Raw genomic sequence first — 20,012 nt, forward strand, 5'->3', positions numbered from 1 at the left:
ATATATATATATATGTATATATATATATATATATATATATATGTTCATGAATAACAGAAGAAAATATTAGTTCTCTTCTTTCCTTTTGTCCTCCTCCCTATTGAGTTCTGTTTGCTGAAATGAGAAACCACATCACATATGGTATGGAAGGGGTGGAGGTGCACAGGTGAGCTGAAAACAGAGTTAGAAGATGAACAAGTTGGCTCTTGGCACATGTTGCTGATGCCTCCTCTTCAATACCATTGTACATAAAGTAGATCTAGGACATGAATCTAGTTTAAGTCAAAACATAAGTTGAATCTTATCTTACTGACTAGTGTTGCAACAAAATCATCTTTATAATCAAAAGATTTCTAGTGATCAGTGGCTAACTCACCTATTTCATGTAAATATGTAAAAATGACAGCTCACTAATGTTAGACTCCTTGGGGCTTTTATGAGAAGTTGTTTAATATTTATGTGCTGAGGAGCATAAACACAAAATTGTCCCTGGTAACTGATAGGCTAAGTTTATAAAGTGGAAGGGAAAATATGCCCTACAAAATAGTTTAGTTGTAGAAGTACCATATTTTTACTGTTTCATTCTTTGAAATCTGTTATGTACTGTTTTTGTTGTTGTTATGTGCCATTGAGTCGGACCCGACTCATAGCGACTCCTCCTTGGGTTTCCAAAGTGGTATCACTACGGAAGTAGATTGCCCAACCTTCCTTCCGAGGAGTGACTGGTAGGTTTGAACCGCCAGCCTTCTGGTTAGTAGTCAAGTGTCTTAGGCACTACACTACCAGAGCTCCTTGTTATGTACTAGGAACTCTGAAATCCCATTGCAACCTTTTGAAGCAACAGGTGCCACAAAACCAAACCAGTTGCCATCAGGTCAATTTCAACCAATGAAGACCCCATGTGTGCAGAATGCAGCTGCTCCATAGGGTTTTCAAGGCTATGATCTTTTGGAAGCAGATTGCCAGGTCTTTCTCCCAAAGTTCCTCTGAGAAGATTCAAACCACCAACCTTTTGATTAGAGCACTTAAACATTTGTACCAGCCAGAGACTCTGAAGTAACAGCGATAATCTCCACTTTATAGATAAGAAAGACAGCTTCAGCAGGTGAGGTCATCAACCCAGTCTCAGCATTATTAAATCACAGGTCTGATTCTGCAGTGCATGCCTTTATAGAGAAAGTATCTGTCCTAACAATCCTGGAAGGGCAAGGTAGATAGAAGGGAACAATTGAGAAGAAACCATGTTGTCCTTCTTCCACTACATTGTAAATACATTCATCAGGTTGATTAATTCCCTCACTTAGAGGGTTAAGGCCAAAAGGATACGAGCACTGGACTGGGAGTCAGAAGACGTATAACCTCATGCCAGCTCTGTCAATTAGAGGTGATGTAAGTTTACATAAGTCACGTAACCACCCTGGGCTAGTTTCTCATGTAGACCCAGATACTTTCAGTTCTAACATTCTAAAATCTATGAAGACAACACGTTCCAACTCATGTATTCTCAGAGATATGAAATGGCCTATATCATAAGCATGGAAACAAACACCTTTTAGAACCTTCAAAAGAGGACAAATAGAAATGACAGCTAATAAGACATAATCAGGCTGTCAGTCTGTGGTAGAATTACTAAGGTCTGATCAATAGCTTTGGTGCCCCACATGGCTGAGGTTTCTGGGCTCAGTTCCCTCCCAGATCTCTCAGCTCCACCCTGTGAGGACAGAAGTGGCAGCAATGAACCACAATTACAAACCTAAAAATGTGTTCTTGACAAAATTTTCACAGCATATGCTAAAGTAAAAGGATATGACAGAAAATTCCTTGGGCTGGCCATCAGTGCTATCACTGGATACCTATTAGACTCTAGGGCCAGCTCTGTCAGTCACCAACTGAATGCCCAGAACATGGCATTTTCATGTCTCTAAGCTCAGTCTGAGCCCTGGGGGAACAGTAGTTAAGCACTTGGCTACTAACCGAAAGGTCTGTGGTTCAAACCCACCAGCTGTCCCATGGGAGAAAGATGTGTCAGTCTGTTCCTGTTAAGATTATATCCTTGGAAACCCTGTGAGGCAGTTATACCTTGTCCTAGAGGGTTGCTATGAGTTGGAATTGACTCTATAGCAATGGATTTAGGTTTTTTTGTTTGTTTGCATTTGGTCCTCATCACCACATTACAGAAACTAGAATTGAGACTCTAGTTTGAAGTCTCTCGAAGCTCCTCATGCCACCAAGATAAATAATTCCAATTCCAACCCTGACAGACATCTATTCATGGAGAAGAGAATACAGATTCAGTTTCATGCTCTTCATCTAAGTTTCTCTGGGAATTATTAAAAATGAGCCCATCGATTCTAAAATCAAAACCAAAACCACTGCCATCGAGTTGATTCTGACTCATAGTTACCCCCATTGGGTTTCCAAGGCAGTAAATCTTTACAGAGGATTCCCCAGTATTGCTTCCATGGATTGGCTGGTGAGTTTGAACCACCAATCTTCTGGTTAGCAGTTGGATGTGTTAAGCACTGTGCTACCAGAGCTCCTTGGGTTCTAAAATAAGAAGTGACAAAAAACTAAAACTGAAGTACAACATCTTCCTTACTATTTGAACAAGAGCACTTCTTTGGGGAAATAAAGAAATTGCATACACTATTAACCTCACTATTGAGCTGCTTTTTGTCTTTCTTTTTTGTAAAATACCTGTAGAAATAGAAGGGTATGCCAAGTGCCTCAAGGGCAGTTATCCCAGCACTCATAGGTGTGCATATCTTATTAAATATGTTACCAGAAAAGTGGCGAATGCAGTTTAACATTGTAGTCATAATGCAAACTCAAAGTCACAAATGAGCAGAACTGACTTTTTTAAGGCCACCAGCTACAATCAGCTTAAGAAGGTGATACTAGACTTTGAGCTTTACCCCAAAGAGAGGGGCCTATAAGATTACTGTAATGATGATGTTAACATAATAAAGCTGTTTCATCCAAGTCAGAGGTGTCCCAAAGCGCTCTGAGCTAAACCACAGCAGAATAGATTAAATCATACTAAAAATATCAGCCACCTTGATGAAATGAACTAAAAGGATTTAGAATATTCCAAGGGCAATATGCCAAGATCATGTGAAATATCAATTTAATTCCTATGCCTCTGAGATTCCTAACTCAACCTTTCATTGCAGACGACCGATACACAATGTTCTCTAAGGTCTCTTTCCCTCTGTTCTAATTTATGCGTTTACCTGATTATTGGAGTCCCAAAATTTTGCCATAAAATTGGACATCTCTAATCAGCAGGCTCAAACTACTCTCATGAGTATGCCCCTGAAAACAGCTTCATAGATAGTGCAGAACCACATACCACTACTAAAGTTTCCCAATTCAGGGCCTTGGAGCCACATGTTCAAAGCACACACTTTTTAGGAGCCATCAACCATGCCCCTGTAGCTGAGGCCACTGGTGGGAGTTTCTAGTGATAAAGAAAAGGCCCAAAGAAGAAAAGAAGGGAGAAATAAACAAAGATCATGCATATTCACTCTTTCATGAGTAATCAGCTCCAGTTCCAATTTCCAGAAAGAACCCTGTCAGCCTATCCAGGTCAACACCCATATTTCTAATCAAAGTTCCGTTCCATATGAATCAAGTACCCTGTTGTTGTTGTTGTTGTTATGTGCCATGGAGTCGGCCCTGACTCATAGAGACCCCTCCTTGGGTTTCCGAGGCAGTATCACTACGGAAGTAGGATTGCCCAACCTTCCTTCCGAGGAGTGGCTGGTGGGTTTGAACCGCCAGCCTTCTGGTTAGCAGTCAAGCGCCTTAGGCACTATGCTACCAGAGCTCCCTCAAGTACCCTAAGGCCACCCAATAAAAACTAGGGTAGGTGTTAAGAAGATAAGCTCCAAAGCAGCCTGAAGCCCTTTATCAGCTCCATGGGGCCTCAAGTTGTTTATGGTCAAAAGGTAAGGGATCTGCCATCCTGGTCTCTAGTGTGAAGACTGTAAATCTCTGGCTACCTTATCATCCAGTTGTCGGTAGAGACTGGAGATCTCCTCATCGTACTTCTCCTTCTCCTCTGTGGAGATGCCAGCAACAACAGGAGCAATATTGTCTATGATAGGAGTGTTATCACAGGGCTCCAGGTTCTTCTGATCCTTAGCACTGATCTGCTCATCCTCAGGCACAGCTTCTCCTGCAAAACACAGCCACAAGGAGTTGGTAAGTCAAGAAATTCATCATGCAACCCTCAAGGAAGAGTTTTATAGTCATTCCTGGTGAAAAAGACACAGGACATAATGTAGAGCTTATACAGAGTTACACTTCGTGCTCTTTCTGTCTGACTAGAGAGGTTGTAGTTACTTGACCAAAATTAGTCTGTGGAAGATAGGAGTATAACCTCTGCCTTTGCTTGGAGCAACGCATCATTAAATACACTGGTTCTATCAGCCACACAAACTTTTAACTACTCCAGCTTGCAGCAAAACCCAGGATTTTTTGTATTCCCTTTACCCTTCTTAGAGATAAATATGCTGGTGCTTTGCTAAAATCAGGAGCTCTGGTGGTGCAGCAGTTAAGGCATTTATTTGGCTGCTAACCAAAAGATTGGTGGTTCGAACCCACCAGCTGTTGTGTGGGAGAAAGAGGAGGCAGTCTGTTTCCATAAAGATTTACAACTTTGGAAACCCTATGGGGCAGTTCTACTCTGTCCTATAGGGTTGCTATGAGTTGGAATTGACTCAATGGCAGTTGGTTTGGTTTGGGCTCGGTTTATCTCCAGTGAACGATTCAAAGGGAAACAGGCCTCTTGGGTGTCCTAATTACTAATTAATTATGTTACTGGTTCATTAATAGAAACAATCAAATCAAGGGACTAATTCACTGTTGTTAAAAGAACACTCCAGTGTATGGCTAATTGCCTCCCTGAATAACTACCTCCTTTGCTATGAGAACAAAAGTACTGGAAGGTGCTGCCCAGCTACCATTATTGAATATTTGATCAAAGAATCCATAGAGGAATCCTGATCAAAAGGGGGGAAATGCAGAACAGAAATTTCAATTCTCATAGACTCCAGATTTCCTGGAGCCATGAAGGCTGGCTAGCTGAACCCCTGAAAGTACTGCCCTCAGGTAATCTTTAAACCTTAAACCAAAGATAATACCCCTTCTTAAAATTGAACAATAGTTTAGCTTAATTAGTAAAAAAAAAAAAAAAATAAGGTCTGCCTTGAGCATTTTGCTCTTTCAAGAACTACCTTTATAGGATCAAACTGACAACAACAACTTGAAAGACTAGATAGAAAGGAACCTTAGGGGCCAGCAAGTTTATATTAATGAGGGAAGAACAACTCAGAAAAGGAGGGTAAGAATGGCTGCACAACTTGAAGAATGTAATCAATGTCACTAAAAGGTACTCGCAGGAACTGTTTAATTAGTTTATATTTGCTGTATTTATTCCCAACAACAACAAAACGAATAAAATTTAATGAAGAAGGAAAAAAAGAAACACTCTTTGCCCCAAACCCTCTGAATTTCAGAGTCCCTGAATCAGAAGCAGGGAGTCAGTGTATCTCTGGGCCCAGTGACTCAAACTGGGGCTACACACACACGTTCCACTGCCCCTCCCTCCCCCAGGAAGTCGGAACTAATTGGCTCGGCTGGAGAGTTCAAACAGAATAATTTCCTGTGATGTCAGACAGTCCTAGGAATGAAAAAAAAAACAGCCAATGTAGAATATCCTGCAGAGACACTGCATGTCACTTCTCCATCTGCAGAGTAGCATTTGTTATGGCCTTCAAAGGAAGCATTGCCAAATTGGACAATGCAAATCAAAACTAAGGGAAAAAGGTACAGTTCCCAAGCTGTCCACAACAAGAAATCACTTTGCAAAGAAAGAATGCATAAAAAGGATTCTCTTAAAACTACATGGCCCAATTGAGTCTCTAAAAGTATCTTCCTGGAAAGCAAATCAAAACCACACATACTTTTTCATCACAATGTTCACTATCAACTTCAATTTCAACCTCATTTTGCATCAGTGAATGTCTGCTTCACCCCAGTTCTAAGCCCAAAAAATCCATTTTGTGGAAATCCCCCAAGAAAACTGACCTGGGCCAGAGACCACTTCTCAAACACGACAGAATAACTAAGATCCTAATCTTACCACTTCATTAACTCTATATATCATGCCTCAAGAAACCCACTTGAACACTATATACACGGTATCTCAATTTAAGCCAAACAATGTGATGAGTTAGCTTTGCTGCTTATGATGATTCTATCATCTCACTTGATTAGACACCAAATGGTAGGCTATGCCTCCATGTCCAGTACAGTTAACACCCAACAGTTTCACTTCTGTAGTGACAGTTCCATCTGATGCAACTTGAAGCAAAACCTGAACAAACTATTCATGTGCTGAATACAAAACTGAAACAACCCTTTTTCCTTTTAAAGCTGAACTTTGATATACCTAAGCCTTTTTCTAAAATTATTGATCTGAAACAAAACCAGAATATCAGAGTAGCCTTTGAATTGAACCTGAACCAAATCAATATTTCATTCAGTTCCAGTTCTTGGTTTAAAAAATCCATCAACCACCTTAGTGTGCAGATGAGATTTCATCCAGTTAAAGGGTCTACTGCCTGCTAAATCCTATGGGCTATAAAAGTGGTACCATTTTTAGACATGTTGTTCCAGTTCCTACTAAGGATTTTTATCTTTTTTGCAGGAGGAGGTGGCTTAAGGTTGTGTTGTTGTTGCTGTTTTTAAATGCATAGGCCTTCTTACAACAAAAATAATACAGGATATATTTGCAATATAAGCAATATAGACTATGCACTAAAATCTGACAATCTTCTCTACCTCCCTCTAATTCTGCTCCCTCTCCAGTGGAATCCACCATTAACACATCCTTTCCCTATGCCTTTGCCTTACTTGAATCACGGCTATGTCTCTAATTCTTCAGTTCTAGCTTCTGAAATTTGGGAGCAGGGCAATCAAGTGCTGTATAAATTTGTTCTTCAGCTTCAACATGATGAGGTGAAATTCTTAGTACCTCTGAACCAGAAAGATATCAGATTACCCACAAGCCAACTCACCCCAAATCCAAAGATAAGACATAAAAACATCTGTAAGAGACACATTCCTGTGTTCTTTACTTCCAAATGGCCAGAGAGGTACTGATACAACAAGGGTGGGATGAGCTAAGTAGCTGTGCAGTCTGTTACTTCAATTCATCTGGGAGGGCAAGGATGAACCCCCTATCATCTGCTCTAACCAAAAGTTACAGGCCTGACTCCTTCTAGAGCTACCTCCCCCTGCCATCGGGGTACTGCAACATCACTGCATACTAGGGTTATCTGTGTTAGATTATACAGGTCCACAACCTAGATAACGCTGCACCCGGAAAATAATCTAACCAGCCTATGCATAAACATCTGCAGTGATGTGGATCTAATTTTTTTCTTCTCTTTTTTTTTAAAAAAAGATCTAATTAAACCCCTCTCTTGCTTAAGCTCTTGGTTTGCTTTTGTAAAGGAAATAATGCCTTCATCAGAGAGCTGCTCTAAAAATGAACGAAGAAGTATATGTAAAAAGCACAAAGGTTATTATTTAAAGTCCATCTCTTATATCCTTCTCTCCCTGCCAAATTCTTGACTGTTTACAAGCTTTGCAGATAAATTATTATTTGCACTTATTTTGAGATTAGTGTTTCTGGGGTCTTCACAATGCCTTTGTGGTTAGAGCTCAGTTCCAAATATAAAACACAATATAGTCATGCCAGTCCCTTTCAGGTTACATTTATTATTATTATTGAAATAATATTTGAACCCATAAGCAGACTTTCTGGTTTCTCTTGAACAATTCTCTGAATCAAAGCACCAACATGTCTCCCACAAAGCTACATCTAAACAACGAGCTCTTCCCAGTTTACTTCCAAAAGGTCAGGCGGTCAGGATTATTTTTTGCAGCAGCCGTTCAGACTGAGAAGAACAAAGCAGCAGCATGCAGGAACAAAAGCAGCAGGCTTCTGTGGGAGAGCACAGCTCCGGCCCAGAGAGGACCAAGGGCTGGTTTCCCCAAACACCGCTGCCCTTCAAAGGACTGAGAAAATGACTTCCAGAAGCATCCCCGGTAACCACACTGTCCAGCTCACAAACACGTCTGGGGATTGTAAATTCCCAACACTGTGCAGGACCTGACACTAGACAATCTGTTTCCATGGCAATCTCACCACGTTAATCAAGAATATTCCCTGCACTGCAGTGGACCAAGCCTTTGGAGAAGCCCCCACAAGCTGATTACAAAATAACTTATTATAACAAGGAAGACAGCTGCAAACAAACCCTGGAGAAATAAGACCCTGAAATCGCTGGTAGGAGGAGAAAAAAGACCACCAAATTAAGACTAGCATCTATTTTTATCCTCCTCCTTTGAATTAAAAACAGATTTCTCCCAGTTTATCCCCTGAAGCGTAAGTATCTGTATGTACCTGCTCTCTGTAGGGAAAGAGGTTATAATACTGTAAAGCATCTAATTTTCTGGAATAAAAAGTTTCTCCCTTCCCATCCTGCCCCCAACAAAAAACCTTTCCTTTAAATAAGCATCTTGGCATTTACTATTGTCAGATTAATTACATTTAAGGGCTGAAAAGATTTGTGTTTACACAGGAGCATTCACTTGGAGCTTTACCTATAAGGTTTGCAGCGCATTTTAATTATAAAATGAAACTCCCCAGAGGGCATAAATACCGTGTCTACAAAAAAATTAAAACCCAGCCATTGCAATAGACAAGAAGGACAGACTAATCAAAAATTCTCATTAGGGCTATTAGCTAAAAATTCTAAAATAGCCCCCCCCAAAAGATCATTAGACTGCCAGTAATTCATTAAAATTTTACATATGAAATAGCAACAAGCTAGTTATCCTTTTCATAAGTTCCGAGTCCTTAAAACCTCTGGAGAGCAGGGAAATGTAATTGCCTTCTCTCTGCAACTCCTAAGCAAGGCAGATTTGCTGGTCACTCACAGCTTCTGCCAGAACCCACAGCAGACCTGGCAAACAAGAAGCTTCCTTTTAATACCAATTAAATAGGCCCAGTGGCAGATCTAATGGCAGATAATTTCTGTATCAAACAACTAAAAGGAAATCTTTAGGTGCCAGATGGGTACCAGCAGCTGGATACAAGATGTCATTACATAAATGAAAGGCTAAAAAAAAAAATCATTCCTTTATGGGATTATTTTGCATGCAAATAGCTTCTTTCACCCTAGTTCCTAAAAATACTGTAAGCAGCTTAAAACGTTCTCTGATCTCTTCCAGAGTTGTTTTCTAATAAACTAGTCACCCAGGACTTTGCATCCTCTTTACATTCATGACCTCTTCAATAGACCACATCATTCTCCTAGCAGTCAGTATTTCCACTAAAGTGTCTGACTGTGCTCTCAAAAAAAGGGAAGAGGGCCAAAAAATCAGACATCTCAAATGAAATGCTCATTTCTGAGCTTCCGCTATCCTCATGAATCCAGGAGGGGGGGCCAGCATCCTCTACAGATTTAATGCTAAAACTGAAAATCACGGTCCCACTACGGAAGCCCCAAGGTCCCATAAAGCCCCAGATCAGACACCAGGTTACAGATTTACCTAGTTAACAGAACCAAGCATGCTGGTCTGGCAGGTTTTATACCTGGAGAGAAAATCTGTTTTAGAGACTGCCAATTTTTTCCAGGGAGCTCTGGTGGCGTAGTGCCTAAGGCATTTGACTGCTAACCAGAAGGCTGGTGGTTCAAACCCACCACCACTCCTTGGAGGGAAGGTTAGGCAACCTACTTCCATAGTGATACCACCTTGGAATCCCAAGGAGGGGTCGCTATGAGTCAGATCTGACTCGAGGGCAGTGAGTTGAGTTGAATTTTTCTCAGCGTTCTTCACCTGTGATGAAATCATGTCTTCCTATGACTTCAGCAAGTGAGTAGATCTACATCTACTCTATTGTTTATTATTTAATTTTGCAAAAGACCCTCCAGATACACCATATCTCAAGCCATTTCCCTATATACTACTGACAACTAGATTTTCAGGTCCTCCTTATATTCTGACTTTAACCCCTGGAAAAAGTTATTATTTTAAGTACAAGATTCAAAGAAGTATCAGAGAAGAAGGCACTTGTAAAGACTGACCGGGCAGCACAAGGGGAGTTATGACCCAACTACCTCACAGCTTCACACAGTTGGGCCCTCAGCCCTCCCTCCCTGACCCCTGTTCAAGAGTAGTCTTAATGGATGAGTTAGGGAGTGAAGTGGGAACCATAATTCACTCTGAATGCTGCTCCTATCCAAATCTATCCCCACTATCTAGAACTGTTCATGTCCTTTCACACATACAACCAATAAAGCAATAGAGCTTTAAAAAAAATCTATTCCTGGCAACTGTCCCCATTTCATCTCTCTGTTCCTTAAGCATATAGGCTGAACAAATTTCCATAAGGTACAAGTACCAAGCAGAGCTTCTAGTTCTAAAGACTGGCATCAATTATAGCCCACAAGATGTCACTAGTAGATTATAGTGGACATTTATTGTTTTTCAACCACCCAACACTCATTCTCATTATAGCACCCAACTTCCTTTAGAGGAATTACCCTCCATACACACACAAGCACACACAAACCTCCAATTGCATGCAGTCTTTGTTGGACAATATATCTGCACACCCTCTCCTTCCCTAGCCAAGGCACACCACCAAGCACAATAACTACTACTTCTCTCCTGAGAATGATTCTCCAATGTAATGATGCAAACCAAAAAAACAAACTCACTGCCATTGAGTCGATTCCGACTCATAGCAACCCCCTTTGGGTTTCCGAGGCGGTATCACTATGGAAATAGGTTACCCAATCTCCATCTATGGAATGGCTGGTGGGCAGAGCTCCAAGGATGGCAAAAACACTGGGAGAGGATTCACTTCAGCATGGCCCCTTCTGAGATCTAGCAATTTGTTTCTGCTGCCTGTATCCCTGGAGCAGCGCAAGCTTCCACCTGTCAGAACCTCATTCCTCTACTGTTCCTCTGTGTTTGTGCATCACTCATGTCTTTCTAATACAGTCCTTTTTTTATTTAAGCCAAGTGAGGTCAGTTACTGTTGCTTGCAATCCAGGCCTCCAACTGCCACACTGGAAAATTGAACCAGGCAAGTGGGTGGCTCTCCTCATTCCTTCTTTTATAAAAACAAAGAGTGGCCTTCCCTTAAGACATCATGCACATGCCTGAAGCTATTATGTCGGTAATGAATAAAGGCTTGCTATGGTATATACCAAAACCACCTCGGAAACCCAAGGAGGGGTTGCTATGAGTCAGGGATCCAACTCAATGACAGTGAGTTTGGGGCTTTTTTGTTTTGTTTTTTTTTTTGATATGGCATATATCTGGGTGATACAAATGCTTAAGCACTAGACTACTAACTGAAGGGTAGGGGTTCAACCCCACCCACAGGCAACTCCAGAATAACACCTGGCTATCTGCTTCCAATAGGTAGGTCACAGCCTTGAAAATCCTATAGAGCAGTTGTACTCTACACACTTGTGGTCTCCATGAGTTGAAATGGACTAGATGGTCACTAGTAACAACAACATAGTATATATACACTTCAGGTCATAGGTCTTATTCTGAGAATCAAGGTTCTATTATGGCTAGAGGAGAAAACTGCCAGGAACTCTGGTGGTGTAGTGCCTAAGGCATTTGACTGCTAACCAGAAGGCTGGTGGTTCAAACCTACTAGCCACTCCTTGGAAGGAAGGTTAGGCAATCTACTTCTGTAGTGACACCGCGTTGGAAACTCAAGGAGAGGTCACTATGAGTCGGATCTGACTCAACGGCAGTAAATTGCATTCAGAAGTAACCCACTAGACTAGGATGGTTTGAAAATTGGTGGCTTGGGGGTGGGAGCAACAGAGTTGATGATGGAAATAGCCAGCCTATAGGAGCTCTGGTGGTGTGGTAGTTAAAACATTGGGCTGCTAACCAAAAGGTTGGCAGTTCAAACCCACCAGCTGTGCCACAAGAAAAAGATGAAGCAATCTGCTTCCATAAAGATTTACAGCCTTAGAAAGCCTATGGGGCAGTTCTATTCTATCCTAGAGGGTTGCTATGAGTCAGATCGATTTGATGACAGTGGATCTGGTGGTTTTTAATTTTTTTTTTTAAGTAAGTGTGTAATAAGCAGGGTTGTATTTTATGACTTTTGAATGTCCTCTCCTGTGGCATAGTCCATCACTTCCAAATATATCAGGCATACCTCCTTTTACTTATCTATATTAAATGCCTAGACCCTCTAAAGTCATTTGCAGTTGTGACACCATCTTATTTTATCTTTCTCAAACTTCTGCTCTGTTACACTCTTTCGTCCTTGCTCTTCTGGCAGCTGGAGTATAGCAGTCAAACTTTCAAATTATAAACATAACATGCAACACAAGAAACCTCTTTCCCAGGGGAGAGCACATGACTGACAAGACTTCTTGACCTCATTTAAACTGGTCAGATGACAATGTGGAAATACGTATTCCTAGGAGACATTGAGGAGAGCACCAAGTAGCTGCCTCCTAGAAGATGAAAACCAATGTATATGTCAAACTTAAAGTGAAAACTGGTGATATCCCACCACTCAAGATTTTAGTGAAGGGCACTGTCTAGTCTCTAGTCTGTCTTTCAAATTCCTAGTTCTCTAGTTTACACAAACCAGCCATGACCTCCTGGCTTCTGCTACAAGGAATGAGAACTGAAGCATGTGGATACCACTCAAGAGCTTCCAGTCCCTTCTTACAGGTATGTATTCATTCACTCTTTATTAATCTATTTTGGTATGGCACATTTCATACTCATCTAACTGGCCTAAACACAAATGACTAGGGCTACCTCTAGGTACAGGCTCCACAGACAACATAAAATAAACTCAGGAGTCAGACTCCCTAACTTCAGATCCCAGTTCTATCAGAGACTGAGTCACCTCAAAGAAGTCTTTTAACTTTTGTAAACCTCATTGTACTTGCATTTAAAAATACAGAAACTAATGCTTACTGTACAGGTACTAAAGAATTAATTGCACAGCCTAAAATGCAACAGAAAGCCTGGTTCTGTTTGTCCCACCATATACATATGATATATACTGGCACAATAATCCTTGAGATAATACTGGAGTCACAGCTAGTCAAAGGACCACTCCTCCCCACACTGGTCTTCCTGCCCCACTCTTAGGGACCACTGCCACCCCGCCCTCAATTCCACCTCACACCTCCAACTGCACCTGGCTAGCTGCTATATCTCTCAGATGTTATTCTCTCTGTTGCTTACTTGGGGAAGCCTTCACTGACTTGTCCCTCAAGGTCAGAGCCCCTGTTGCAATAACTCTCTTAGCATCTTGTATGTCTCCTCCTTACTATGCATCACTGACTATCCAAAAACCCAAAATCCACTGCCATCGAGTCAATTCCAATTCATGGAAACCCTTATCAGGTTTCTGAAGTGGTAAATCTTTACCGTAGTAGGTTGCCTAGTCTTCCTTCCATGAAGTGGCTGGTGGGTTTGAACCACCAGCCTTCTGGTTAGCAGCTAGATGCCTTAGGCACTGTGCTATCAGAGCTCCCATTGACTGTAATCACATGTTTATTTGTGTGATTATGACTGAAGTCTACCTCCTACATTAGACTGGAAACTGTGAGGGCAGAGACCATGTTGGATGTGCTCTCCAGCACCTGCATTAAATATATGTTTTGTTAACATATATCTGTTGCACATTATTATGTGCCAGAAACTGTACTTTAGCATCCTTATGTAAGGAGCCTGGTGGTACAATGGCTAAGCACTCAGCTGCTAACCAAAAGGTTGGTGGTTTGAAGTCCCAGTGGCTCCCAGTGGTGTTGGCGAATAATACTGAAAATATCACAGACTGTCAGAAAAAGGAATTCTGTTTTGGAAAAAGTATAGCCAGAATGCTCCTTAGGAGCAGAATGGCCAGACTTCATCCCACATATTTCCATCATGTTGTCAGAAGGGAACAGTCCCTAGAAAAGAATATCATGCTTGGTAAAGTAGAGGGTCAGCAAAAACAGGGAAGACCCTCCACAAGATTGATTGACACAGTGGCTGTAACGATGGACTCAAGCACAGCAAAGACTGTGAGGATGGCGCAGGACTGGCAGTGTTTTGTTCTATTGCAAACAGGATCACTATGAGTCAGAGCTGACTCAACGTCACCTAACAACAACAACGAACGTGGCTCCACAGGAGAACTGACCTGGTGATCTACTCCCACAAAGACTGCTGCTGAGGTAGTATCCCATCAAGTCAATCTGACTCATAACAACCCAATGTGGTAGGGTAGAACTGCCTCATAGGGTTTCCTAGGCTGCAATCTTTACAGGAGCAGATCACCAAATCTTTTCAAGCCTCTGGGTACGTTTGAATGCCAACCTTTTGGTTAGCAGCCGAGTGCTTAACCATTGAGCCACTAGGGCTCCCTATGATTACAGCCTAGGAAACTCTGTGGGTCAGGTCTATACTTTTATGAGTCACTATGAGTGGGAATAAATTTGACAGCACACAACACAACAAAGGTCTCACCTTGAAAGGGCATAAAAACAGGACAAGTGGATAAAATGATGATAAGCAGGTTAAATGAAGAGGCCAAGAACAGAGGGAGTCTAGTGTCCAAAAGAGATGCCAGCACACGGGTGGGTTAGGTAAGCAGGGAAGTGGGCAGACTCTAAAGGATGGCATTTGATGAGGGACAGAGAAGTAGAGGGTTAGAGCCTGGCAAGAAACCAAAAGTGATAGATTCAAAACAAGGTTAGTGGCCAACTCCACAATGTTTCTAAAGCCAGCTTCCCACCCTTCACCAAAAGGCTTTATTGAATGTCCCAGTCGCCCAGCAGAGTGCTGACCCAGAGAATCCCAGAAATAGAACAAAACTTCATATGGCTGCTCACGCCTGGCCTCGCCAAGCACCCCGCCTGCTCTCCCACTCCTGCCAAATTGCAAGGAATCATCCTCCAGCCCCAGGTGCTGAATTATTCAGTCGTTCTAGCAGCTTTCAAAACACATGTGCAGCAAGAAATTCCTCCGAAAAGGAAGGATTCATGTTATTTAGGCTACTAGGTCATTTTTTGAACTTCTTAAATTCTCATTAGCCACGTAATTGTTTTTCAATTAAATAGTAGCTCATTGACACCCCACCCTTACTAGCAAAAAGCAGTGGCAAACATATAATCACAAGACAATCTGCTGTTAATTCTGCAGTTACAAACAGGCAGCACTACCGCCCTGCACAACAGCCCCCGGCTTCCACACTCACACAAGGCTGAGCGCTGCTGTGGCACCTGAAATAAATACTCAACAAAGCAACAGGGAATCTGAAGAAAAACCTCCAACTACCCGCTATCTTCCTACAGGCAGATATAGACAGACAGACAGACCAACAGACTCATATGTCTCATTTCAGTTTAAAAAAGAAAAAGAAAGACTTCTTCCTTCTGATCTCTGTCACAATGCTAAAATCACTGAAATACTCCCTCTGTGCTTGGATCTGGAAACCCTTCTTCAACACCTCACCCACAACTCACCCACCCACTGCATGTCAGCTCTCTGAGATATTTTCTCCCAGAAGAAATAAGAATGTTGGGAGGGGAGGTAGGGAAACCAGTCACGAAACAAGCCTTTAAAATTCCCTTTTAGCATGGAGTTCCATCAGTAATCCTCTACTTCGTGCTTTGAAGAAGCTGAATATGAAGGAGATTTAAACAAACAAACAAGCAAAAAAAAAAAAAGAAAGAAAGAAAGTAAATACTTACCAGAGATGACCTACCCCAAATAAATTTAAAAAAAAAAAAACCCACAAAGGACAGGATGACATTTTATGAAAAAGCAATCTAACCACAAAGTCTCAGGCACTACCCTCTAAATGTCAACTAAAGCTGCCAGAGAGAGAATTACAGTAATAGGTAATATTTCATTGGAAATAGATGAAGGCAACCTTGCAAACTGTCAGATGCCCACTCTGAGAATGTGTGCTAGCCAGGTGATGGAGCTGGGGAGGAGCTGTCCTAGGGAATGAGAAACATTACCAGGCAGGACCAAGCTTCACCTTCATCCCTCCTTCCCTCATGTTTCCCAGGAAGCCAACAGTCACAGTGAAAACAAAGTGCACTCTCTGGCCGCATTCTTCCTCTTCATTCTTTCTTACCATTTCTCCATCTGTTGAGCTCCATCTCCAGATGCTGGATAACATTTTTCAAAGTCTTGTTTTTTTCTTTCTCTTTTTCATATTTCTTCTTCCATTCCTCTGCTGTCAGTTCCAAGTTCACCGAGACTGTATTCTTGATGGTCTTTGCTCTGGGATTAAAAACATGAGGGAAAAATTCTGAGCCTGGTTATCAGCATTAGCTGGATCATTAATATCATTAAGCCTCAAATTCCTTTCATTTCAATGAAATGAATGGGACAGGGGAGTAGAACGATCCTGTTATTTACCTACCACCTCCCAGTTGTAAAGGTGCTCCGGTGGCTTAGTGGATAAGGCATTTGGCTACTAACCAGAAGGTCAGTAGTTCAAACCCCCCAGCTACTCTGTGGAAAGAAGATGGGGGGCATCTACCTCTGATTTACAGCCTTAGACTATGAGTTGGAACTGACTCGATGACAGTGAGTTTGGTTTGGGTTTTTGGTCCCAGTTTATGAATGGCACCGTTACTCCATGAAGATCCAAACTCATTCTTTTCTCCTTCACAGCCCACCAGTGTCTAAATCCCACAGACTTTCAGTGGATTTATCCCTCTTTCTCTACTCCCCTTGCCACCACCTTAGTTTATGTTATCAGGCCTAACTTATGGTCATTGCCTCTTCCAGACTTTCAACATTCTTCTCTTATGCCACCTGCACACCATTGCCAGAGCATCCTCCTCAATATAGCTTCCTTTCAATTCAATGAACATCTATGAAGCAATCTGTTCCAGAACTGTGGATGCAACAAGATAAATGAGACACCTGGAGCTTGCAGTGTCACCTGTCAACAATACACAGATGGAAACCATAAAACCAATCTTTTCTCTGAATCAGATCTGGTACTTAGAACCATCCTTGATATATTGAACACATGCTAAGGCATGTCTCAATGGTCAGGTGGATCACACAAATGAAGGAGGAGACCAATTGAAATCAGGGCTAGCTGCAGAGCACATGCCCCATCACAGCCATGTGTCACCATGCAGAAATGAAGGTGTCATTGTTCTCAAACAACCACATTTTTCAAATAAAGCCAAAAATTGAGATATTTTAAAATTTGAATTCCCTGTTTTTTTAATATATGGGCCAAAGATGTCTAATGACCACCATTTTGCCCCTTCTAGTATATGAATGATGTGTTCTAAGGCTTTGTGGTCTAGGGGATCATGATGCCACGTGGCTGGAGGTTGGCCAGTAACTCGAGAGAGCAGGCAGATGGTGAGAACAAAGGCAATGGCAGCTCTAGGTGATACCAGAAACACAAGGCATGATTTATTAGTTACATGTACAAATGAACAAATAAGCAGCCTTGTCTAGTTTTAAAAAGGTAAAAACTTCATCTACAAATATGTAATTGCCCTATTATACTTCCTCCTGACTTTATCATTTTCAATGCCCAACATTTATTACATCATCATATTTGCCAGCACTATCTGATGTGTGACTCAGGTTAATTACCGTTCTCATCAAATGACATGTTAGATGTGATTTCTATTTCAGTGAAAGAAATTCAGTAATCTTCACCAGCACTACAGTTATTATTCAAAAGATTAATTCTTAACATAGACAACTAAATAACTCAACTGTCAAAAGAGGACTTGAATGACTTCAACATAAGACTCCACTTAAGAATTAGTAGAATTCTCTCTGGTTCACTCTAGCTTGAGGCTGCTGTTCCCAGAGGTAAGTGCTTCAACACTAATTTTTCAAATAGCAGCAATTTTATTATTACTTTCTGTCTGTGCTGGTTTGACATGCTCATCTTACTTTCTAACATCCTCAGGTGGTAGTATGGATGTTTCTCAGATACGAACTCAAGCACTGCAGCATCATCCACTGTCAACTAATTAAGTCAGAAAGTGAAAAACAACCTATGGCTAAAATGTCTGTGGACATTTAAGGGTACAATCTGAGGCTAATAATATTACTTTTTAAAACATAGTCTGTTGATGATTTCTAATGATACCAGAAAGAGAGCCTCTAAGCTGTATTTAGGCAGGTTATGCCAGAAGTACATTTTGTGAGCAGATCCAGTAAGGTTACCACAGGTATAACAGTTCTGATTCTCAAACTTCTTTTAAGCTGCCCAGAAAATTCTTTTTCTTCCACTTTTGTAGTAGGGTCCTGGCAGGAAATAGAATTCATTGAAACTGGGTAATATGGGGAGAGTTTAATAAACTGTTTTGTATTGCAGCCATTCTAATAGGTGTATAGGAGTCCGTGGGTGGTGTAAATGATTAAGTGCTCAACTACTAGCCAAGTGGATGGTGGTTTAACTCACCCAGAAGCACCTCAAAAGACAGGCCTGGAGGTCTGGTTCTGAAAGATCACAGCTTCAAAAACCCTGTGGAGCAGTTCTACTCTGCACACATGGAGTCACCATCAGTTGGAACTGACCCAATGGCAACTAACAACAAGAACAATAGTATGTGCGTCCCTGGGTGGTGCAACAGTTAAGCACTGACTACTAACCTAAAGTGTGGTTGTATAAACTCACCCAGTGGCATCATGGAAGAAAAGCCTAGTGATACACATCCATAAAGACTATAGCCAAGAAAATTCTATGAAGCAGTTCTACTCTGTAACATAGGGTCATCATGAACAGGAACTGACTCACCAACAAAGGGTTTGATTTTGGTTTTTCTTGGTGACATATGCATAGTGCTATCTTATTATTATTGTAATGCACATGTCAGGGGAGAAACAGGGACAGTGTGGTACCTCAGATGATAGGAGGTACCATTACCACACATGGGCTAAAGAGCTGTAACAACCTTGGTCTAAGGACACAGCCAACCTAAAATAACCCTGCAGAGAAGAAGCCTGGAAATAAATACCATGACTTCACTCTCTTCCCTCTTTCTGATCCCCTGCCTATATTCCTTTCCCATTGGTCAAACCTAACTGGAAGCCAGAGACAAAGGAGTCCACTGCAGTAGTCCAAATGGGCCAGCCTTCCAAGGCACAGGGCATGAAAGAGAAGGGTTCAGAAGTGACTCAGAGGAGCAGATGGAAGCCATCCAACTCACCTCCCATTTGGAACTCAGGACAACAGGAAGAAACCATGTTTTATGCTGTTACCCTTGACTTCATTGAGACTCTAATGGGGCAGAATAGCACACCTCTCTAGCCACTAAAAGCAGAATATGAAGGAATTAGTTCATACTGATGGGAAAAGATGTTATTTCTCCCAAAATTGTTCCATTGATTAAAATAGTACCAAATGAAATCCCAGGAGGTTTTTGTGTGTGCATGGGCATTAAAAAGCTGTTTCTAAAATTTGTAACAGAATTGAAATAGACCAAGGTAAGCAAAGACAATATTGAAGAACAAAGTTAGAGGATTTGATATCAACATATTATAAAGAAAAAGTAAAGCTGATTAAATAGTTCAGAAACTGGAAAACAAACAGAATATATACCATCCCAAAACATTCATCTGATTCAAGACAAAGTGGCCCATAGAGTTCAGTGAGAATACATGGTCCTTTGAATATATGATACTGGTGGAGGGAGGTTAACCAATGACCTTCTTTATATTCTATTAAAGAAATCTATTCTATTAATAAACTCTGCTTACTCTACTACTAACCTAAAGGTTGGCAGTTCAAATGCACCCAATGGCATCACAGAAGAAAGTCCTGGTGATCTCCTTCTGTAAAGACCGCAGCCAAAAAAGCCTTATGGAGATAGTTGGAACCAGGTTTGCTGGTCCAATAGAGCCTGGTGGAACCACTGAGACTATGGCCCCTAGCTGCC

The 20,012-nt window shown here is 41.4% G+C and overlaps 1 protein-coding gene across 1 annotated transcript in view; it reads right to left on the reverse strand.

Moving 5' to 3' along the window:
* The window catches only part of KIF5C (kinesin family member 5C), a 213,192-nt gene that overhangs the window by 59,414 nt on the left and 133,766 nt on the right, over positions 1–20,012 (reverse strand). Inside the window, exons 11-12 of the mRNA XM_007934941.2 lie at positions 16,217–16,365; positions 4,005–4,180 (exon numbers count right to left, since the gene is read on the reverse strand). Coding sequence (XP_007933132.1) covers positions 4,005–4,180; positions 16,217–16,365 — 325 coding nt within the window. The remainder of the gene's footprint in view (positions 1–4,004; positions 4,181–16,216; positions 16,366–20,012) is intronic.

This window comes from Orycteropus afer, unplaced genomic scaffold (genome assembly GCF_000298275.1).
Source record: "Orycteropus afer afer isolate SDZICR_OR568_19922 unplaced genomic scaffold, OryAfe1.0 scaffold00023, whole genome shotgun sequence".
NCBI lineage: Eukaryota > Metazoa > Chordata > Mammalia > Tubulidentata > Orycteropodidae > Orycteropus > Orycteropus afer.